This window comes from Arvicola amphibius, chromosome 7 (genome assembly GCF_903992535.2).
Source record: "Arvicola amphibius chromosome 7, mArvAmp1.2, whole genome shotgun sequence".
NCBI lineage: Eukaryota > Metazoa > Chordata > Mammalia > Rodentia > Cricetidae > Arvicola > Arvicola amphibius.
Window position 1 is genome coordinate 76,951,857 of NC_052053.1, and position 24,443 is coordinate 76,976,299.

The 24,443-nt window shown below is 46.0% G+C and overlaps 1 protein-coding gene across 1 annotated transcript; it reads left to right on the plus strand.

Annotated features, from left to right (window-relative positions):
- Positions 1-16,143: 16,143 nt before the first annotated feature.
- On the plus strand, positions 16,144-23,873 carry LOC119819010 (serine protease inhibitor A3N-like). Its single transcript, XM_038336974.1, has 4 exons — positions 16,144-16,752; positions 18,977-19,250; positions 20,560-20,710; positions 23,673-23,873. The coding sequence occupies exons 1-4, from the start codon at positions 16,146-16,148 to the stop codon at positions 23,871-23,873; spliced, it is 1,233 nt and encodes a 410-aa protein (XP_038192902.1). The 5' UTR covers positions 16,144-16,145.
- Positions 23,874-24,443: the final 570 nt, after the last annotated feature.

The following is a 24,443-nucleotide window of genomic DNA, read 5'->3' on the forward strand; positions in this document are numbered from 1 at the left end:
GGTGGGCCCTCCTTCATCAAAATCTAATTAAGAAAATTCCTTAAAGCCACATCTTATGCAATCATCTTCTAGATTAAGGTCTCCTTCTTTAATTTGGTTGTCTGTTGGCATAAGACCAGGCTGTACAGGGCCCAAGAACAAAGTAGTCTTGGTGATTGGGATGAGGGTTATGCATAGGTTTGAAAACATGGACCATCAGTCAGCAAGGCTTACTTGGCTACATCTGCCACTGAATGCCAGATCTGCCTGCAAAACATAGACCAACATTGAGCCCCAGATAGCTCACTATTTTCTTAGGTAACTAGCCAGTGAGCTGTTGGCAAGTTAACCACATTTGACCACTTCCTTCTTGAATAGGAGAATAGTTTGTCCTTACTGGATGTGGTGGTTGTCCCCAATAGACTCCTGTGTTTGAATGCTTGGCTCACAGGGGTGACACTATTAAGAGGGGTGGCCTTATTACAGTTGTTGTGGCATTGTTGGAGGAAGTCTATCTCCATTCACTTCCTGCTGCCTTCAGATCAAGATGTAGAAATCTCAGCTTCTTTCCAGCATTCTGCCTGAATGCTGCCCTACTTCCCTGCCATCCTGATAATAGACTCTGAACTGCAAGCCAAGTCCAGTTAAATATTCTCCATCATAAGAGTTTCTGTGGTCATTGTATCTACTCATAGAAATAGAATCCCAATCTAAGACACTGGAGTAGCTACTTATTCTGGTTATGGGTTTGCCTTTTCTGTGTAGACTGCTTCTGCCAAAACCAATTATCCGTAGACTTACAGAAGGTCTTAACAACTATAATGTTATTCCACATAATATTGATTCTGATCAAGGAACTCATTTCAGAGCCAGAGAAATATGAATCCACCGATCTTACCATGTTCCCCACTGTCCTGATGTAGTTGGTCTGATAGAGAGACAGAATGCCCTTTAGAAGACGCAGTTACAGAGCCAATTATGTGGCAACAGTACAGAGGGCTGGAGTAGCATTCTCTTGAGGGTGATAAATGTTTCAAATAATTGTCCAATATGTAGTATGGTGTCCCCCACAGCCAGGACCCACAGGTCCAGGAGCGAATACTGGAAAGGCAGGGTTCCACTCACTATCGCCCTTGTGATCTACATGAAGATTTTTGAATCCTATTCCCATGACCTACATTCTGCTGACCTAGAAGTTGTGGATGTAGGGGAAGAATCATTCCTGCCAGGAGGCACAACGAACATTCCACTGAACTGAAAATTCTGACTTCTATCTGGTCACTTTGTGGTTCAGATGCCTTTTACTTAACAGTCTAAAAATGGAGGAACTGTGTTAGGTGTGTAGGGGGCGAGGTTGATTAATAAATAACCAGAACAGCTCTATTCAAAAGATTTTAATAATTGAGTGAAAACTTACATGACCAAAGATCCCGCGAACACCAGGAGCACAGGGAACCAAAGAGGAGGAGCCAAGCACACCTGGATGTTTTTATAGGCTATGTGTGCCCTGGGGGCAACAATATACAGCACACAATTGGCTGAAGTCCCCCATCATAGGTGGAGTTATTGGTCCAGATAACCAAGCAGAATTGGATTGCTTCTCCACAGTGGAGGGGAGAAAGACTGTGTCTAGAGTCCTGTGATCCTTTAGGGAGTCTCTTTGTGTTAGCATGTCCTGAGATTAGAGTCATGGGAAACTACAGCAAGCTAATCCAGGTAGGATCACAAAGGGAATGTAGGCATGGGTCACTTCTCCAGGACAGAACAAAGGCCGGGTGAGGGGCTCGCTGAGTGTGCAAGAAATACAGATTGGCAACAGAGGAGCATTGTGAAGGCTGTGTGACCAGTTCCGGAATGAGAATTATGATTGACTCGAGTGTTTCTGTTATCTTTCGGTTAAATATGTATTTGTACAGATACTTGTGCTTGCTTTCATCCATTTCTCTATCATTTAATGTAATATCAACTCAAAGAATACCAGTGGGTATAATATTTAGTTAAGCATATGAAAAGAATGACTCTCAAGGGAATTAAGAATGCATTTCTAGTCAGATCAAGGATAGTTATATCATGGTAGGTATGATTATGACATATTAAAAATACTGTATTTGCAGTTGTACATGGGATAGTTAAGCCAGGTAATACACAGCTAAGACCTGAGTATTGCCTTCAATCAGAGGTTAAGCTTGAATTAAGGAGACCTGATATGTGTTGAGGTGGACTTGGATGCTGACCGTGCAAAGGAATCATACTCACTTGTTCCTTGATTGGGGACTGGAATGAATGGCTAAACGAGGATTCAACTGTCTCTCACTCCCAATCTCTGAGATTGTTCTTCTCGTGAAGAGGAGGAAATGATATAATGAGACAAGAAGACCCTGTGGAACTTAGTTTACTATCTTAACTTTCCAACAAATCTCCCTACTGTTGTGGTGACCTCGGAGAACAAATCAACCTCCGAATGATTTTTAAATTAGACCCACTAGTCAAAGTGACCAAAAATCTTATTGACCCAAAAACTTTGATCAACAGACTAAGTTACCCACGGATAACAGCACAATCCTATTCAAGAGTCCATATGGATGATTAGGGTTTACAACCTCAGTGTTGGATCAGGACATCCCAATGGTGTAACAGCTATTAATGGTAAAAGTCCTACGTGATCTGAGTTCAGACCGGAGTAATCCAGGTGGCTTTCTAACTATTAACTATTTCTCCCAGTACAAAAGTGCAGGAGAAATGGGGCTTCATTAACAATAGCGCCCCCAAACTAATATATAAAGTTATCTCAATTTAGTAAGTTTGTATAACCATCACCCTAGACAAGGGTATAATTAGAGTGGCAGAGTCAGGAAATTACATAAGACTTAAAACCTTGATTCCAGAGATTCAAATCCTCTCCCTAATAGTGTGTTTCATTAACATCCTAACCCTCCAATTCTAGTACTAATTGCCATGTCATTCCTTACTTTAGTAGAATGGAAAATCTTAGCCTATATACAATTATGGAAAGGAGCAAACATTGTAGGACCTTACGGAACTTTTCAACCATTTGCAGAATCAATAAAACTGTTCATTAAAAAACCCCTAGCCACTGCCACAATTCTATTCCTTATTGCACCTGCTTCATCCCTCTTACTAGCCGTAAGCCTATGAATTTTACTGTCTATACCTCACCCCCAGTCAACTTAAACTTAGGAGTTCTATTTATTTTAGCCACATCAAGCAAATCAGTTTACTCCATTTTATGACTGAGGTGAGCATCCAACTCCAAATACTCTATATTTAGAGTACTACGAGCATAGCTCAAACAATCTCATATGAAGTAACAATAGCAATCATTCTGCTATCTGTACTTCTAATAAATGGATGTTTCTCAATCCAGTTATTACTATATACACAAGTAATGTCTACGGCTGAGTATCAGATCTGCAGCAGCAGAGACCAACGCTGAGCTCAAGGTAGGACCTTAATTCTCCTGGAAATCTAGACAACAATCTAGAAGCGGGTTGGATATATTGGGTCTCTTTCTCTGTGAGAAGAACAATGCCTTTTCCTTATTGGAGTAGATAATTATTCTGGTTATGTATTTGCCTTTCCTGAATGCATTACTTCTGTGAAAACCATCATCCATAGACTTGCCTAACTTACCTAACGTACCACGGTCATGTTATTTCACACAATATTGCTTCTGACCTAGGAACTCACTTTACACGCAGAGAATTGCAGCAGGGTGCCCCGATCAAGAAATTCATTAGCTTTACCATGCTCCCTACCATTCTGAAGCAGCTATCCTGATAGAAAGATGGAACGCCTTTTTGAAGACACAGTTGCTTTGCCAATTGTTTGGCAGCATGCTGGAGGGCTGGGGCAGGGTTTTCCAGAAGGTGGTATATGCTTTGAACCATTGTCTAATTCATAGCATGGTTTCCCCTGTAGCCAGGATCCATAAGTCCAGTAGTTAAGAGGTGAAAAGGGTTATGTTTCTATTCATTCTCATCCCTAGTGACATACTATGAAGATATCTGATTATTTTCCTTTATCTTACTTCCTGTTGGCCTAGAAACTAGTTCTAGAGATTGGGTTACTCCTGCCAAGAAGTACAACATTCCTCTGAATTGAAAGCTCAGACTTGCCTGGCAGTTTGGATTTCTGATGTCTTTTATCTAACAGTTTCATAATGGAATGACTGCGTTGGGTGGAGCAATTGTTCCTGATTACCAAGCAGAATTCTATTGCTTGTCCACAGTGGAGGGGAGAAAGATTATGTCTGGAAGTCATGTGATCCTTTAGGACATCTCTTTGTGTTACTACATCTTGAGATTAAAGGTAGGAAAATTCAAGAAACCAATCAGACAGAATGACAAAGAGCATGAAGGCCTGGGTCATATCTGCAGGAAAGAGGGGAGACCTGGTGAGGTGTTGGCTGAGTGTGCAGGGAATACAAAGGGAGCAAAGGAGGATGACAGTTACCAATGCCAGCAAAGGTGTTTGCAGAAATGAGGATTATTATTAACATGAGGGTTTCTGTTCTTTTCTGGTTAAGAATGTGTTTGTACAGATATTTGTGTTTTCTTTTTTCAATTTATCCATCACAGAGTGTAAGATTAATTAAGAGAATATCAGTGGATATAATATTCAAGTTTTAGATACTTAAACAATGCTTCTCAAGAAACATGGTCACCTATTATAATGTTAGTCGTGGATCTGTGTGAATGAATAATTGTTGTAATATGACCTTGTTAAATATATAATGCATCTGCAATATCCATGTAACAGTTAAACTTTCTGAGACATAGCTAAGACCTGATTATAGTAGTACCATAAGCAGAAATTAAGAATAATTTAGAGACATTTGATAGCATTTTAAGTTGAAAAGGGGTGAAGTTGTGATGGGTTTGTGGATTAAAGTTACCTTTACTCAAGCCGGGCGGTGGTGGTGCACGCCTTTAATCCCAGCACTCGGGAGGCAGAGGCAGGCGGATCTCTGTGAGTTCGAGGCCAGCCTGGTCTACAAGAGCTAGTTCCAGGACAGGCTCTAAAAAAAAAGCTGCAGAGAAACCCTGTCTCAAAAAACCAAAAAAAAAAAGAAAAAAAAAGTTACCTTTACTCCAATTGGAATTAACTGAAACCCTTGCGCTGGGTACAACTATGAGAAAAAAAATTTAAATTATTTAGAGTAACAAGAGATACTTTTAATCTGAATCTTTTGAGATGGGAAGATTCACCTTCATTCTGGGGCACACTTTCTGCAGGCGGCCTATCTAAAGGACATGGAGGGATGCCTGCTTTCTTAGCCTGCTTGCTCTCGCTCTCACTGGCAAGTCCACTCCTTCCCTGGCATCGGAGCCACTTCTTCAAGATTCCAGCACCTACTGAAGACCAGGTGAGACTTCTCGGCTTGTGGAATAAACAACTACTTGATTCCTGACTCTTCCATTGGAAGACAGGTATTTTGAACTAATTGGAGCAGTGTTTTTAAATCGTTTCAATAAATTCCCTTTAGGTAGAGATTTATCCTATAACATTTGTTCTTATACTGAATCCTAATAATGACACAGTGTTCAGACCCAGCTCAGGGCAGCCTGAGATGTCTTTAGGACCAGGCACCTTAGATTCCTGGTCTGAACTAGGACGGATGGACGGACGCAGCAGCGGCGTGCCAGTGCTCCTGAAGCACATGAGGAGGTGACCTCAGGGACTTGATTGAACATAGTGAAATTGTGGGGACACAGCTGCTTCCAATACATGGGTCCTCTTCTTCTCGCTTGATGACCCCCATGGGTGGTACCTTATTGCTCAAGGGGGAAATCTTGTGTGAGAGTTCAGGCTTTAATTGTCTGCAACCACATGTCCACTTGCTCAGTGTGTGTCTCAGGAGCCTTGAGACTCAAGCATGTCTCAAATTGTACCTACAAATTTCTCTCTGTGTGCAGGCCTCCAGCAGTGTTTCAGGACTGATGGAGTCTCAGTGGACAATCAACACACTAACTCAAATGAACCTTGGCTTCTTCTTGTCCCCTATCTAGGCACAAAACCAGCTCATCCTTGAGCTGAAATCGCCCCACTTTCACTCCAGATGTGGCCTCCTAATTCCTGTAGCTGCCCTTTGTGTAGGTCCCCACATTTGCCCAGAGCGGTTTGAGGATCCCAGGACAGGAACAGTGATTCACCCCTCCAGAGCTCCCTGTCATTCTGAGTCAATTCAGGATTCTCCTAGGGTCAGGTTCTTTGCCATCTGGTGATTGTTTTTCTTTTCCTAACCACCCAATTATTCTTAGAATACCTCCATTGCTATGTGCCCTGCCCAAAGCATTTTTCTGGCCATCTGACCACCTTCTCATCCTCCTCTGACTCAGCACTGAGGTTATATGATCCTTAGACTCATTTGGGTGCTCTCTGGGAAGCATCCAAAGCCTTGTTTCATGTTTCACCTGCCCATCACCATGGTGTTGCCTTGGGCTACAAATATTAGCTTGGGGCAGACTGTTCCTGTGCCGTCAGGACTCTCGGGAGAACATCCTGTCAGTCATAATGTCGAGCTGTGATGTTATGGGAAAGTGACTAAGCTTCTCTGTGCTTTAGTTTCCTCATCCAAAGAAGGGACAGATGTTATCATATATGTCAGAGGTTCATCACATGAGTTACACATGAGTTACACAATGTGACAACCTCTCCTACCCTGTTGTCACTGGAGGCCACATCCCTGCCAACAGGAGCTGAGTGAACACTGCCTGATCACTTTCTGTGCAGATATATATTTATTGATCATTTGCTCCAAGTGCTGCATTTGGGTAAAGAAGGAGGTGGTGTCCATCTGCGATGTGAGGTTGGTCAGTGGGGAACTTTGAAAATGGCTCCTCTGTCCTAAGTAGGTACACTAGGGGGAAAGGAGCTGAGCTGACCAACTGAGTCCATGCAGCTGCGGGAATGGGTGCTGTAACACAGTGCCAGATGTGGGCAGGGCCAGGAGCCCCTGACGGGACAGTGGGTGGCAGCGCCTGGAAGGGGATAGTGTGAGGCAGGAACTGGGCACCAAGTGTTCCCAGATTCTCTAAATAGACTCAGCCAGCAGTTTCCCTGCTCAGTCCTGGGGCTGAGGTCCCCATGGATGCCTACGTGCTTGCATATTTCCTTCCAGCCTGTGCAAGCTGAAGGCAGACAGAACCACAGCCTAGATAGGGACTGTAACTACCTGCCAGGCTCCACGCTGGGTGGCGGTAGATTCAGGAGCAGCAGCAGGGAGGAGCCACAGAGACAGAGATCAGACTCAGGAACATGAGCTAGTGCTGCATGAGGACAGGAACCTGACACTGACTGTCCACAGGACCCTGTGCATGGTTGAGTCATAAAGTCGCTGTCCTGTCCAATCCAGGCACAGCACAGCCAATCAGAGCATGGGAGAGCCAACATATACATAGAGACCCAAATACAGACTTAATCTCGGCTCCCAGGAGGACCCCTCACCAATGGGAAGTTCTAGTTTCCCTTGGGATTTGAGATTTTAGCCATAAAGAGTGAAGTCTGAGTATCTGTGTCAGAGATAATCATGAGGAATGGCCTGTTGAAAATCACGTTCAAAGGATTCCTAATTAGAGCCGATCCTTTCATCAACATTCCTGTGGCAGCTGCTGCTTCTGTGCCTGTCTCAGCCACGCCCAGCACAGCCTTGTGGACCACCTGTAGGAGAAAGACATCACTCACTGGAGACCAGTTAGGGCAGGAGAGGAGATTCCTGGAGCAAGCATCGACTGCTGGGCTCAGCTGCTCGTGTACTTGTTCCTATCATGAGCTCTACCCCTGTTACCAACCAAGCTCTGCTCAGGGTGTGAGATGAGGCACATGCTGGGTCTACTCAATCTCTGAGAATCTCTGCTGCTCTCAAACCCATTACACACTGAGGATGGGTGGAGGCAACACCAGTCCTTACTCCACTTACTCAGGAGACTCACAGGGATCAGCCAGGGTGTTAGCAACCAGAGCAGACTTCAGTATCCTTCCTGCTCCAGGCTTTTTGGGGGCATACAATTGCAGTGTACATGGCATGGCTTCTCTTTTCCAGAGTACCATGGCCTGCTAGTACAGATATGAGGCTAGGGCTCTGAGTGGTCACCGGACGGAACACTAGGCATTGCCAGGCTGTGTATGTGGGGAGGTAGTGTGTCGTCCTAGGGCACCTCCTCTCCTATCCTTACGCAATTCATCATAAATTCTATACATCTTTTGTTATTTCTTTTACTCCTATCATTCTGTGTGCTGATCAGGAAGTTCTGGGTAGCTCTGAGGTGAAAAAGTTGAGATTGGAAGTAGTTCACCCTGCAGTCGATTGTGGGTGGCATCCATACTACAGCACAGGTTAATATGAACAAGCAAAGGCTCTTCCTTGCCCTGGGCTCCTGGGTGAGATTTTCTTCAGGGCATATAGGAGGGACTGTCTGCATGGCATCTCCTGGGAGTATCTAAGCTGTAATTCAGGATGAGGGCATCTCAGAGATGCAGGCTTTCTCTCACATTTGTCATCTTTCACACGCATGGCCACACCATCCACATTCAGGCACCAATGACAGTCACCCAGTGTGTCTTATCTTACCTGAGAGACACTCAGTTCCCTAAACCCTGTGATCCCAGACAGGTCAGCCTGTGTGGAGAACTTCCCTGATGCCCAGCTGTGGAAGGATGTCCTGCAGGCTGCAGTCAGTGGAGACGGAGAACTTGGGCAGGGAGAGCTCATGGTTCTTTCTGCAAAGTAAAAGAAATGCAAGAGTCACTGAAGTGTGTTCCCCTCGAACCACTTTGTACCTTGGGCAGCTCTCTGCATAAGGCCCTCTTACCAAAGCAAAGCCCTCTTTCCATCCATGATTTCATCACATGATTTTGATTTCCTATTGCATTAAATTATCCATCCTGCTGGATGGTCAACGAGGATTTGTATCAACTTTTTCGTTACCAAAAATGCTTTTCTCCCAGATCACAAAATGCAGTCCTTGCCCTGTCGTGTGGACCCTCAGACTTCATTTAATAACTCTCCAATTTAAGATTGCATCCCTCATCTGACTCTAACTTTCCTTAGCCTTGGATCCTCCCCTACTTAATCTCACTGGGTCTCACCTTTTAACAAGTCAAACAATGATCAGCTGCACTTCCACCTCCCCACTCTCTCTCCTTCAATTACAAGATGGGTCCACAGGGTAAGAAATCTTGTGTTTTAGTCTCTGACATACTCTCTGGATTTAAATCAGAACACAGCACACAGTAGGTCTTCATGTCGTCCTTGTACTGATGGCGAATGAATGAGTGATGAGGGGATGTGATGTCTGCACAGGGCGGAGCTGATTCTCAGAGCTGACCTCCTCTCACCCTCACTCCCCTCTGCCTTCCAACACCCATGAAAGATTCCGTGTAATTACAGCCTGGTAGACACAGAGGAATCCTCAGCACCTGTTCTAGTTGATGTCATCTCATGAACAACAAAAATGACAGGAAACGCTGTCCCCACACTACAGAGCCAGCAGAGGAACATTCACCTCAGCTCCACTTGTCCCTGCTGACTCTGCACTCATTACACTGAGGGCTCATTAGACTCTGAGGTACAGGGACACGGCTTCAGGACAACAATAGAATGGGGAGCCAGACTAGGTCCGGGTCCTGCAGACACGCACCTGGGCGTCAGAGAGTCCCTCCACTTCCTCAGGGTCTCTGGCTGCAGGCTGGCTTCCACCTGCTGCATCCTGCCTAGGTCAGGGAGGATGAACAGGGCACTGGCATTTCCTCTGTACTTCAGCTCCACCACAGTGCAGGACAGCTCCTCATCCCAGAAGTAGGGTGTGGTCAGAAACTTAACTTTCATCATGGGCACCTCCACAGTCCTCTCATTGTCCAAGAAGAAGTCAGTCTAAAATGTGAAATCAGGGTCGAAGGGTGTCTTCCATTTCCCTAAATGTGGAGCAGGTCATCAATTGTAACATCAGCAGAGAGACCCCACCTCCACCCCATTTCTGCCCAATTCCCCAGTCTTGACAGTCTTCCACAATCCATCTGTCAGAACAGTGAGTTCCCTTCTGGTTACATAATCTAGGTTAGAAAAAACATTGGCAGATGCAGAACTGTGAATGAGAAGTGATCCGTAGGCTGGGAAAGGGAACTCATAACCAAAGCTTCCCTCCTTGAGGTAGCTGAGAAACAGTCGGGGTTTGAGGCTGGGTGTGTACCACAGACTTAGAGTGCAGGTGCTGAGACTGGGGCGCCTGGGGGTGTCGGGGACCCCTTCTTCCTTAGGGGGACCCATGTCTAGGCGGCAGTTCCTTGTGGACAGGTTTTAAGGGAAACAGGACAAGGGAGACTGTGTTCTCCTACACCATGGTCTGACGATGGTGCCGTCAGTGTGAACCACCTTAGTGGGAGTCAGTGCCCAGATCCATGGATGGGTTTAGATGGAAGCCTGTGACATCTGCAACTTCCCACAGCTGGATTATCAGTTGCCCATAGCTAGCTGACAAACACATGGGTAATGAGTCCTCTTCTCCTCCATGATCTATGTTCTCCTCTATGAATCAAAATTATCCTGCTCAGACTTGTCCCACCTCCCAAGTGCATGTGCCCATCTGTAATACATCCTTGGGGACTTGGTACTGGGACAGTTTCTTTGGGTCAGGATCCAGCAGATAAACATACATCTCCACTCACAGGCAAGCTGCCTCTGAACTTGGATCTTTGGCCAGCAGAGGGAGCCACATCCTGCATTCTCACCCTTCAGGCCATCAGTCTGCTTCCATGTACAGAGGAGTGACCCGTTAGTGGATGTCTTAGGTAGATCTCCTACTTCTGTGATGAAAGAAATACCAAGGCTAGAATGGAAGTCGGGGAGGAGAGAATTTCTCTGTCTTACACTTCCACAGCAGTTTTTAATCATTGCAAGAACTTAAGGCAGGAACCCAAACAGGGCAGCATTCTGAAGTCAGGAGCTGATGTTGAGGCCATGGAGGGTGCTTCCTATTGGCTAACAGGGCTTGCTCAGCCTGCTTTCATACAGAACCAGGGACCACCAACCAAAAGATCCCATCAGTCACCATGGGCATTGCCCTCCCCTTCCATAACTAATTAAGAAATTACAGGCTGGTCTTCAGCCTCCACTATGGAGTCATTTTCTCAACTGAGGTGCCCTCCACTCAGATGACCATAGATTGTGTGTAATGTTGATGTAAACCCAGCCAATACACAGAGAGCTTTGAATCAAATCTCGGTGTTTATGCAAAAACCACAGCTCTAAACTAAAGAGACTAAGAGATACTTTCTTCTAGAGCCATTGTGTATGATAAACAATCTGAGAACACAGATTTAGGTTAACCAATTTACTATGCCAAGAGTAAGCAGTTTCACAAGAACTTTATAGCTTAAACAAATGAAGAAAGTCACAAATCAAGGCAAGTTCAAAATGCAGGAGTGAGGTTCTATCTCAATAATGGGTCATAGATAGGAAATGTCTTCTAGCAAACTTTGGAAGTCATTAAGAGTCTGCAATCGATCTTTGCTATTTGCACATTTTGAGGTCTAATTTTTATAAACCAATTTTATAGGTTAAATAATTAATAGACTCTCATTTTGCATTTTTCAGGAGCAATTTGTAATCCTCAACAAGATAAAATTATCTTTACTTCTTCAAATATTCTTTCTAGAGTATCTATATTTGAATCATATAGTAAAATGCCATCCATGTAATGGTAAACCATAGATTCTGTGAAATGCTTATGTATCATTTCCAATGACTGTCTTACAAAATATTGGCACAAGGTAGGAATATTTTACTTTTCTTGTGGGTGAAACTTCCATTGATACCTTTTGGCAGGTTGAGAATTTAAATAAACAACAGTAAGAGGCCATTCTTTAGGCAAGAGAGAAGACAAAGAAATTCCAGATTGGAGTGAGAACAATGGCACAATCACCTTATTAACAGCTCTTAAATATGTTACCGTTCTCCATTTTCCACATTTCTTTTTATCAACAAATATAGAAGAATTCCAAGGGCTGGTTGATTCTTTGATATGTGGAGCCTTTAGTTCTTTCTGTACTAGCTGTTCTAAAGTCTGCTATGCCTAAAAATGTATACATCCCAGGTAGGTCATATACCTCTTTTAGAATCCCCTCCATAGTAGAAATGAAAGGGCTTTGAAATTCCTGGGTGGTGAGAGCATCTGCCATTATCAAATGACTTCATCTTCATTAAAACCCTGGTTCAAAAGAGAATTTTAAGGTGTAATGGCAATGTGGGCCAGCAGGCAGCACAGTTATACAGCTAAAGCTGTCCAGAGATGCTGGAGATCTGGGCTTCCTTGTTCCAGTGTTGCTACCCTATGGATTTCTGAAGCAGAACTCAAAACCAAACTGAAAGGATTTTTGTTAAAGACATGTTGGTCAGAGCAGCTGTGTAGCAGGTGCACGTGGGCCATGGGAGTCATGGGTAGCCACATGGGAGACATGTAAAGGGTTGCCTGCAAGCCACGGAATCCAAGGGAGCCACAGAAAGATGCAGGGTAAGCACAAGAAGCTATATGGGTGCTATGCGTGGTGGCAGCATGTTGTGGTAAACCATGGGTGGACAGGTAGGCCGGGAGAGGAAGCTAAGTAAGGGTGGTGCTAATCTTTTCTTCAAAATTCAGGTAGTTAGATTTGGGTCAGGCTCTGGCCTGTACTAGTGGCTAAGAAGCATCAGGCAATTTTTTTTATGAACTTGTGCCACAAATATTGGGTCCCAGATATAGCATGATTAATAAAACTAAAGGTCAGAAAAGCAAAACAGCCAGTCACTGGCTCTTATCTCTACCTCAGTCTGAAATGGCCATCCAGTCTCTAGGAATCTCAGGAGACTTTGTGTAAGAGCTGTCTCCCCACATCTTATATTCCTCCCTAGGACTGGGATTAAAGGCATGCACCTCTACCACCTGACTTCTATTTCAAACTAGGGTGGCTGCTGGGATTACAGGTGTGTGTCACCACTGCCTGGTCTGTACAGCTGAACCAATGGGGCTGCTTTACTCTCTGTTCTTCAATCAAACTTAATTTATTAAAATACAAAAGAAATATTACATTAACAGGAGAATAAAGAGGGGCAGGGCCAGCAGAAGCAATTGATTGGCACACAAGAGTGTCAAAATTCAGCACTTTAGATCAGTTACAGAGGATAGGGCCCCTTCGAAGGCCTCCTGTGCTCTCTCTCTGGCTACAGAACCAGTGTGGCGAGAAACAAAGGTTTATTGGGGATTAAACTCTCAAGGCTGCCATCTCTCTCTAGGGTGGCAGAGAAAAGAAGCAAAATGGCAGAAAAGAAAACATATTTTGATATGACAGCAGGGTAGCAATCTTTGAGTTGATTCAGATTTTCTCAGCTGAAAGGGGGCTGGGTGCTCTCGGTGAGGTAGTTGGCATTTGTGGGAAGTTTAGGGTGACTCCTGGCAAGCAGAAGTGCACCATCGGTGATCTGCTTCTCTGGGACACAGATACTTTAAGCCAGAGAAAATTCTTGTTAGGACCAGCACCTCCATTTTGGGGACAGAAGCTTTAGCAGAGTCTCTAACCCCACTGTTGAAGAAGACACCACAGCTCTCATCCTGAAGAAAATAACAAAGACTTTATTAGAGCCATTTGAATGACAGTGATCTAAAACACAGAATTCCGTTACCCCCAATTCCATGTTCCACAAGGAAATAGTTCATGAAAACTTTGTTTCTCTACAAAACAAAGAAAGTCACAAGTAAAGACAAGTTTATAATGCAGGGGTGGAGATGCAGAGATGCAGGTGCATCAAAATGGGGAAGTTTCTTTATGGGCTCTAGATGCTGTCTGCTGGCATTCTTAGCTTTGGATTAAAGCTAGTTGGCTATAAAGTAGTAGACTCTATAGTCACAAGGTTGAGTTCTTACATGGAATTAGACAAACATGGGTGTTATAGAAAGGCAGCACTTAGCCCAGGAGAAGGCAATTAGCCTCTGGTCCTGCAATGTTCCCATCTCTCTCCAGTACTGAAATTCAGATCAGCCAGCCAGGCTTTGGATCAGGAAGTGGTTCTCTCTAGGGAGGGCTTCTAAATGCACATTACTAGAAAGCATCCCATCAGTCCACTTCCAGACAGAGCACAGAGCACAGCTCGTATGTGTCAGCATTTCCTACGAAGAGGGAGGAGTCCCTGCTGGGGATAAGTAGGCATCAGCGTGCAGTGGACAGAACAACACACCAGGCAGCAGCAACTGGGAACATCAGGACTCAGCCATCACAGACACTGGCAGCGGGCATCAGCTCTGCAGGTGATTCCCAAGAATCTTGCTCTCAGAGGACATAAGAGAAGACGTCCCAGGTCTGTAGGTCTGTGTGGTACTGGTGATGGTGTGGAGCCTTGGGTTGGATGGGGGAGGAGTTGATCCTGAGGCACTGGAATAGGATCAGGGAACATTTCTTGGGTACTTAAAAATCTTTTCTTCAGTTTTGGTCTTCCTGTCTATGGAAGATGGAGGAGGAACCATGGGCTCTGCTCCTGAAGAGGGAATGGAGCCTGCTCCTTCCCACCCTCCACAGGTGTTTTGAGACCTTGACTAGCCCGGGTGCTGCTGTAGGAAGCAGAAGGAGACAGGAAATTTACAGAGTTTCTATGGGGGAGGTGGAATCATTGCCATGCTTATAGCAGACAGTAAAAGTCTTGGGGTCAGAAACCTCACTGTCAGAGAAGATTCCCATGGTCGAGAAAAGGGGCCTCACCCTCTCCTAATACAGCTCAGCCACTGAGCCAAGTCTGCCACACAAACAGACTAGCCTGTTTTCTGTAGAATTAATTTTGACTTAAAACATTGTTGAATGTTTTCTAAAGAACGAATTGCATCAATCTGAGAGGAAACACAAGGTAAGGACAGCTGAAGTCTCTGTCTCCCTGCAGTCATGTTACATGCCTGGGGGCATGTGGATCTGCTCCATCACCTCCCTCCTCTGCTTACTCTATTCTCCTATATTATCACAGTCTTCTCTCCCTTACATCTGTCTCTTGGCTCCTTCATCTGATCCCCTCCCTCCTCCTCTTCTCCTGCCTCCTCTTCCTTCTGCTTTCCCACTCCTTCATCCTTTCCCAACTGTGCCCTCTCTCCTCCGTTCTTCTCTCTCACCTTCCCATTCCTCTAGCATCTACTGTCTCCTCTGAAGTCATTTACAAAGTAGACAGAAGCTAAAGGTGGGTGGGAGTGTTTACCATGAAATAGTCTTTATGATGCCTATGTCCCCAGTCCAAGGACATATGTAGAGATGGCCATCAGGACATTCCCTACAAATACCCACAATGCCCATAAGAAGCTACTCTTTTACTGATAATGTACCCGGGGTGAGGGATCATGCTGCCAGGGAGGCCCACCCATTTCTTGACACCACACATTCATCTTGATAGCCAAAATGAAATCTGGTCCAGGTAGCAGAGACATGGGCACCATTCATTTTTCTTCCCGTCTGGAGAACTTCCAAGCTGAGATACAAACCACAACATGTATCCTGGCATGACTGTAAGATCCTCACTATCCCCATCCTTCTGATGCCTGTTCTCAGGGGCCCAAGGCTCTGGTGCTGCACAAGATGTCTCCAGTGCTGTGCTCATTTAACCCCACACACTCCCAAGTACTTGCACTGAGATTCAATTCAGGGCTGTGAGATTTCTAAGACATGTTTGTTTGAGGTTGTGGTGGGTTCTGTGCTATATAGCTGGTCTAAGTTTTATTCCCTGAGTCCTGACTAGAGGTTGGTGATGAGTTAGGGGGTCACAGTGCCAAGGAAGAGGTCCCCTGCTTTCTAATGAGCCCTTAAGCCAAGCCAGAAGAGAACAGATGACATTCAGATTACACAAGCCTTGAGCCCATCCCTAGGTCTTCTCTTGCTTACACTGTGACCCTGGCCAATTCCTTCATCTCTCTTGGCATTGGTTCTCCATTAGGAAAACTGGTTACAGCAACAGCACTTCTTCCTGTAGTGAAAAGGAGCAGAGGATGTGGCACTGCCATCTGAGGGGGCAGGGCACCTCCCATGCACAATTGCAAAGGCAGCAAAGGGACACAGTGCAGGCCAGGTGGGAGGACTTGGAGGTGGTCAGGGATTACGAGGCCATCACAGACAAAAGGATCTTTCTTTTCAACCAGGAGACCAGAGTGATGGCTGGAAACTCCCCCGCTGTCCTCTGCCAGCCAGATGGCACCTTGGGAAGGGACAGTGCAATCCAGGAAAACCAAAGTAATGGGACACGAGTGGACAGTCTAACACTGGCCTCCATCAACACTGACTTCGCCTTCAGCCTCTACAAGGAGCTGGTTTTGAAGAATCCAGATGAAAACATCGTCTTCTCTCCACTCAGCATCTCAGCTGCCTTGGCTGTCCTCTCCCTGGGAGCAAGTAACAACACGCTGCAAGAGATTCTAGAAGGTCTCAAGTTCAGTCTCACAGAGACCCCTGAGGCAGACATCCACCGGGGCTTTGGGCAGCTCCTCCTCATGCTCAGTCAGCCAAATGAGGAGCTGCAGATCAGCATAGGTAGCACCATGTTTGTTGAAAAGCGCCTACAGATCCTGGCAGAGTTCAAGGAGAAGGCAAGGGCGCTGTACCAGGCCGAGGCCTCAAGTGTGGACTTCCAGCAGCCTCATGAGGCCACAAAGCTCATCAATGACTACGTGAGGAATCAGACCCAGGGGAAGATTAAGCAACTGATCTCAGACCTAGATGAGAGCATATTAATGGTGCTGGTGAACTACATTTACTTTAAAGGTGAGGATGGGCTCTGTTTTGGGGGTGGTTAGAAAGGGTGTTGGCTGTGAACCTTGTGTTCATACACTGAGCACTGGAAAGGAGGGGCTCATGGCCTTAAGAACACAGGTGCCTAACTTCTTATTGCTAGCAGCTCTTACTTTTCCTTTGGGATTTTTTAAATATAGGTGTTGGTCCCGGTACATACACCAGAGGACCCCTTTTCAGTTTTCAGTCTGAGAGAGCTAAATTTGGCTGTGACGTAAACTTCCTGACTAGCTGAGTACAGAGACCACGTGTCCACTCCTATCTGAGTGTGCAGAAGTCAGGGCTTCTCCCTGCAGAGACGGTGTCTCTGTCAGGGTTCTACTGCTGTGATGGGACCACATGTCTACAGTAACCCCTATAAAGGAGAACACTTAGTTGGGGAGGGTCACTTACAGCTCATGGCCTCAGTCCATTATTATCATGGTGGATTATGGGAGTGTGCAGGCAGACATGGCCCTGGTGCAGTGTCTGGGTGTCCTACATCTTGCAGGCAAGGGAAAGGAAGGGAGACTCTGGGCGGTACCTTGAGCACTTATGAGACCTCAAAGCCTGCCTCACAGTTCCTCCACAAGACTACACCTGACTACACCTGCTCTAAAAGAGCCGCATGTCCTAATAGTGACACTCCCTATGAGCTTGTGGGGGCCAATTGCATTCAAACTACCACAGAAGGGGTCCCTCACTCAGCCCACTCCAGCATGTCTAATGGGCTCCTACAGAGTCCATAAGCCAGAGAAACTCCTTCTCTAGAAGGATCCAGGTGCTCTGGGGACTTCCTGACCTAAGGAGCCTGGCCATCCCAGCCTTGAGGGGAAAGCAACATAGTTGACAATTATCTAAGTGACCTGTGGGGAATTTCTCTACTTTTTCTCCTCTGAGGCTTTTATGTCACGCTGGACATGGAAAAGCAAGGACAGAGGAGAAGCCATTAGTGAGAGGGAAGTGGACAGCCAGCCAGTGGTCTGTATTTAGTGTCTGACTGCTTTGTGGAATTTTAGTTTGTAAAATTAGGAGCCCAGGCAGCCTGCGGGGTCACAGTGCTGAAGACACACTCCCAGGAAATGAATCTGGGGTTGAGATTTGGGACGCTAGGCTGAAATTACTTAGGGTAATTTCATCCACACCATCCAGAATCCACACCCACAAAACCCTGTGTGATAGACCAAGGAGTGAGGTATCGGCCCCACAGGACGAGGCCCGATGAAAATACTGATATGACTAGACCTGCTGTGGATTTGGAACCCTGGACAGAGGAGGTGAGGATCTGAGACCATAGACAGAAAACCAATCAGCTGTGGACAGAGGAAGGTAGAGGATGGGAGTCCAGGCCGATCCCAGAGCTCCTGCAGTCTGAAGGACGGGAAGCAGAGGGGTGGCTGAAGGATGAAGCTACAGGGCCTGGCTCTCTGCTGGTCACAGGACTCCTGCTCCAAGGCCGCTTGACTGTGAGGTAGGGATGTGTATTTTTGCTGCTGCATCCTGAGCCCAAGAACTGTCAAAGTATCAAGTCTTCTAGGATGTAATGCAGATTGTCATATGTACTAGAATTTGGGCCAACCTGAGTAGCATAATTTTGATTCATGGAAGTGCACACAGCCCACATTGGAGAAGAGGACTCCTTGCCCATGTCTTCGCCATCTAAGTATGGGATTGTGATAATCCAACATCGAGAAGGTGCAGATGTCATGATCTTCAGTCTAAACCAACTCATGGCTCTGGGCACTGGCTTCCATTAAGTTGGTTCGCAATGAAGGGCCCCATCAACAGATCAGGGTGTTGGAGAACACAGTCTCTCTAGTCCTGTTTCCCTAAAACCTGTCCCAAAGTGACCACCTTCTAGACATGGTTCCTCCTAAGGAGCAGTGATCCTCATCTCTCTGCAGGCTCCAGATCCATCATTTTCAATCTCACTTCTCTATGACACAGCCCAGCCTCAGATCCCTGCCTGTTTCTCAAACATCTCATGGAGGGAAGCTTTGCTTATGAGATCTCTCTCCACACTAAGCCTGTGGATCACTTCTCATTCCTAGTTCTGCATCTACCAAGCTTTTGAGTAATCTTGATTAAACAACCAGAAAGGGACACTCTGTGGCTGAATATGGATTGATTACTGTCAAGAGATAGGAACAGGGCAAAAATAGGGTGGTGGTGGAGTCTCTCTGATGATGTTACAACTGATGACCTGTTCCACATTTAGGGAAATGGATGACCCCCTTTAACCCTGATTCCACATTTGAGTCTGACTTCTACTTGGACAACAAGACGACTGTGAAGGTGCCCATGATGAAACGTAATTTTCTGAGCACACCCTACTTCCGGGATGAGGAGCTGTCCTGCACTGTGGTGGAGCTGAAGTACACAGGAAATGCCAGTGCCCTGTTCATCCTACCTGACGAGGGCAGGATGCAGCAGGTGGAAGCCAGCCTTCAGCCAGAGACCCTGAGGAAGTGGAGGGACTCTCTGATGCCCAGGTGCGTGTCCTCTGGAACCAGAGCTGGCCTGGCTCTGTGTAGTGAGGAGCTGCGGGCCGCTTCCTGCCGCCCGGCTCTCGGCTGCCTGGCTAGCTTAGCCCCAGAAATAACAACACTCAAACTGTATTCATTTAAACACTGCCTGGCCCATTAGTTTCAGCCTCTTACATCTTGATTAACCCATATCTAATAATCTGTGTAGCACCAAGAAGTGGTGCCTTACTGGGAAGATTCTAGCGTACATCCATCTTGGGCCAGAGCTTCATCGCATCTGACCCAGAGAGCAGAGGCATGGCGATTTATTATCTTCCCTTCCCAGCATCCTGTTCTGTCTACTCTGCCCACCTAAGGGCTGGCCAATCAAATGAGCCAGGCAGTTTCTTTATTAACCAATGAAATCAACTGAAACAGAAGACCCTCCCATATCAGCTCTGCATCCTGCTATGGCCTGAGGCCCAGTGTCCCTGTACCTCAGAGTCACACAAGCACCCTGTGTGAGGATTAGAAAGTCAGCAGAGACAGGTCTCAGAGAGGAGGTGAATTTTTCTCTGCTGACTTGGTAGTTTGGGACTTGATTTTAATTTCATTCTTTTGTTGTTCACAAGATGACATCGGCTAGAGGAGACACTGATTTTCCTGTGTGTCTTCCAGGCTGTAATTGCACAGAATCTTGCATGGGTGTTGGAAGGCAGCGGGGAGTGAGGGTGGGAGGAGGTCAGCCCTGAGAACCAGCTCCGCCCTGTGCAGACATCACATCCCCTCGTCACTCACTCATTCTCCATCACGGATGACGATGGGAAGACTCCTGTGTGCTCTGCTCTGATTGATACCCCGAGACTAAAGCACCAAGTTTCTTAGCCTTGCGTACTCACCTTGTAATTGAGAATGAGAGAGTGGGGATGTGGAAATGCATCTAGTCATGATTCAATTGTTAAAAGGTGAGAAGGGGTGACATTAAGAAGGGGATAACCAAGGATAGGGAAATCTAGAGTCAGGTGGGGTGTGCATTTTTAAATAGGTGGATCATTAAATGACGTCTGAGTCCACACAACAGGGGAAGGACTGCATTTTGTGGATCTGGGAGCAAAGCATATTCAGTGGGGGAACAGCTGGTACCAAGTCCCATTGCCTCTCCAGCACTCATGGATAATTAATGCAATAGAAAAATAAAGTCTTGGGATGTAGATAGGGATGGAAAGAGGGCTTCTCTCCAGTGAGAGGGCCTTCTGTGGAAAGCTGCCCCAGCTACAGTGTGGTTTAAGGGGAACACACAGTTCAGTGACTCTCACATTTCTCTCTCCATTCTCAGCTTAATTGATGAGCTCTATGTGCCCAAGTTTTCCATCTCCACGGACTACAGCCTGGAGGGCATCCTTCAACAGCTGGGCATCAAGGAAATCTTCTCCACACAGGCTGACCTGTCTGGGATCACAGGGGCCAAGGACCTGAGTGTTTCTCGGGTAAGCCAATACACACTGGGTGGTTCTCATTGGTGCCTGAATGTGAATGGTGAGGGCCATGTGTATGAGGGGGGCAGCAAGCGTGTGAGAAAGCCCGTATTTCTGAGATTCCCTCATCCTTAGAGAGATGATTACAACCTCGATACTCCTACTGAATACCATGCAGCCAGTTCCTGCTTTATTCCCTGAAAAAAAAAAACACCTCACCCAGGAGCCCAGGGCAGGGAAGAACCTGTGCTAGGTCTTCGAGCATTACTGGCCACAGCCAGTGCTGTAGTGCAGATGCCTCCCACAATCCACTGTCAGGCAAAGCAGTTCCAGCCTCAGCTTCTTTTTTTTTGTGGGAAGAATTATTTATTTATGTTTTATTGCTGTATAAATAATACCACTCAAAATTTCTACTTCCTCTCCTCCTCAAATTTCCCTAACCCTCCCCCTTTCTCCTTCTCCCTCCACCTCCAGTCCTAAGAGAGGGCAGAGTACCTTGCCCTGTGAGAAGTCCAAGGCCCTCCCCACTCCATCCAGGCTTAGAAAGGTTTGCATCCAAATAGACTAAGATCCCAAAAAGCCAGTACATGCAGAAGAGACAAATCCCAGTGCCATTATCATTGGCTTCTCAGTCAGCCCTCATTGTCAGCCACATTTATAGGGTCCAGTTTTTCCCATGCTCATTCTGTCCCACTCCAGCTGGCTTTGGTGACCTCCCATTAATCAGACACACTGTCTCAATGGGTGGACCAACCCCTCACAGTCCTGATTTGCTCATATTCTCCCTCCTTCCACTCTTCAACTCAACCTTGGGATCTCAGTCCAGCGCTCAGATGTGGGTCTCTGTCTCTATCTCCATCTGTCACTGGACAAAGGTTTTATGGAGATATTCAAGATAGTCATCAGTCTGACTAAGGGACAAAGCCAGTTCAGGCACTCTCTCTTCCAATGCCCAGGGTCCAAGCTGGAAACATCCCTGTGGACACCTGGGAACCCCTCTAGAGCATAGCCTCTTGCCAACCACAAAATTAAGATATCCCTAAATTAAAGATATCTTCTCTGCTCTCACATCTGTCCTTCCTTCATCTTAACCATCCCACTCCCCAAAGCTCTCTTCAATCCCCCTTCTCCCTTCTCTCTACCCCTCTCACATTTCCCCCACCTCATCCCAGCCCCATTCTCCCAACTTTTGCCTGGTGATCTTGTCTGCTTCCAATTTTCAGGAGGATCTATATATGTTTTTCTTTGGGTTCACCTTATTTAGCTTCTCTAGGATCACGAACTATAGGCTCAATGCCTATAGTTTATGGCTAGAATGCACTGAGTGAGTACATACCATATTTATATTTGTGGGTCTGGGTTATCTCACTCAGAATAGTGTTTTCTATTTCCATCCATTTCGATGCAAAATTCAAGATGCCATTGTTTTTTACCGCTGAGTAGTACTCTTATGTGTAGATGTGCCAGACTTTCTTTATCCATTCTTCTATTGAGGGGCATCTTATTTGTTTTCAGGTTCTATCTATTACAAATAATGCTGCTATGAACATAGTTAAACAAATGCTTTTGTAGTATGATTGACCATCTCTTGGGTATATTATCAAGATTGGTATTGCTCGATCCTGAAGTAGGTTGACTCCCAATTTTCTGAAAAACTGCCACACTGATTTCCAAAGTGGTTGCACAAGTTTGCATTTCCACCAAAAATGGATGAGTGTTCCGCTTACTCCACATCTTTTTCAGCATAAGCTATCATTGGTGCTTATGATTTTAGCCATTCTGACAGGTAGAAGTTGGTATCTCAAAGTTGTTTTGATTTCCTTTTCCTGATTGCTAATGAAGTTGAATATGTCCTCAAGTATCTTTTGGCCATTTGAAATTTTTCTGTTGAGAATTCTCTGTTCAGTTGAGTACACCATTTTTAATTGGGTTATATATAATTTTATTGTCTTGTTTCTTGAGATTTTTATATATTTTGGAGATCAGACCTTTGTCTGATGTGGGGTTGGTAAAGATCTTCTTCCAGTCAGTAGGTTGCCTTTTTGTCTGAATGACAGTGTCCTTTGCTTTACAGAAGCTTCTCAGTTTCAGGAGGTCACATATATTCACTGTTGCTCTTATTGTCTGTGCTACTGGGGTTATACGTAGGAACTGGACTCCTGTGCCCATGTATTGCAGTCTACTTCCCAATTTCTCTTCTATCAGGTTCAGTGTGGTCACATTTATATTCAGGCCTTCAATCCATTTGGACTTGAGTTTTGGGCATGGTCATAGATATGGATCTACTTTCATTCTTTAACAAATGGTTCGGGCATAACTGGTTGTCAACCTGTAGAAGAATGAAAACAGGCTCAGCTTCTTCACTGCAGAGCTGGCCTGCTACTTCTTGACTAACACAGAATAGCCACAGTAAAGAAAACAGCAAGGGTTGACTGGCAATTGTGACAAAAAGCTTAAGAATAGGGGAGAAAATGCCTTAGGACCTCACACTACATTCCCAGAGCACAGCTTGGCAATGCCTTGTGTTCTGACCATTGGCTTCTCTTGAGTGCTGAGTGAAAATCTGTAGCAGCAGGGCATGGCAGTCTGGAAAAGAGAAGCCATGCCATATGCATTGCTATTGTATGTCCTAAGGATGGTGGAGCAGAAGGGTGCTGAAGGCAGCACTGCCTGCCGGTGCCTAGCTGTTCCCTGTGGGTCTCCTGAGATGCTGCCTGTGGAGTAAAGTGGGAATTACGTACACCCAACCTCCAGCTTGTGGTGGGTTTAGGACAACACAGATTCTCAGAGACTGAGCATTCCCAGGGTGTGCCTCATCTCACACCCTGAGCAGAGACTTGGAAACCCTAGGGGTAGAGCTCATGGCAGGAACAAACAAGCTCACCAGTGGCTGAGGCCAGCAGTCGATGCTTGCTCCAGGAATCTCCTCTCCTGCTCTTCGTGGTCTCCAGTGAGTGATGTCTTTCTCCTACAGGTGGTCCACAAAGCTGTGCTGGACGTGACTGAGACAGGCACAGAAGCAGCAGCTGCCACCGGAATGAGGTTGATGGGATCGGCTCTAATTTTGGAACCTCTGGAAGTGCATTTCAACAGGCCGTTCCTCATGACAATCTCTGACACAGAAACTCAAACTTCACTCTTCATGGCCAAAGTCACAAATCCCAATGAAAACTAGAATTTCCGAAGTGGTGAGGCTTCCTCCTGGGAGCCAGGGATTAAGCCTGTATGTGGGTCTCTGTGTGCATTTTGGTCTCCATGCTCTGATTGGCTGAGGCGTGCCTGGATTGGACAGTGGCAGTGACTAACTGTATGACTCAACCATGCACGGGGTCCTGTGGACAGTCAGTGTCAGGTTCCTGTCCTCATGCAGCACTAGCTCATGCTCCTGAGCCTGAACTCTGTCTTTGTGACCCCTCCCTGCTGCCTCTCCTCTATGTGTCTCTGCCCAAAGCTTGGGTCATGGCAGGTAGACTCAGTTTCTATCTAGGCTCTGGTCATGTCGGTCTTCATGTTCCTCAGCCTTCATGGAACTATGCACACTTAGAGGTCAACCATGTGGACCTCAGGACCAAGACTTAGAAGGGAAACAACCACCCTGAATCAATTCCAGCATCTGTGACCACTTGGTGTTCAGTTTCTAACTCACCCTTTTTCTCTTTCAGGCTCTGCCAAACCCTGTCCCTTGAAGGGTCTCCTGGTCCTGCACACATCCCGCAGTGTTGGCGCACTTGCTCCTGCAGCTGCC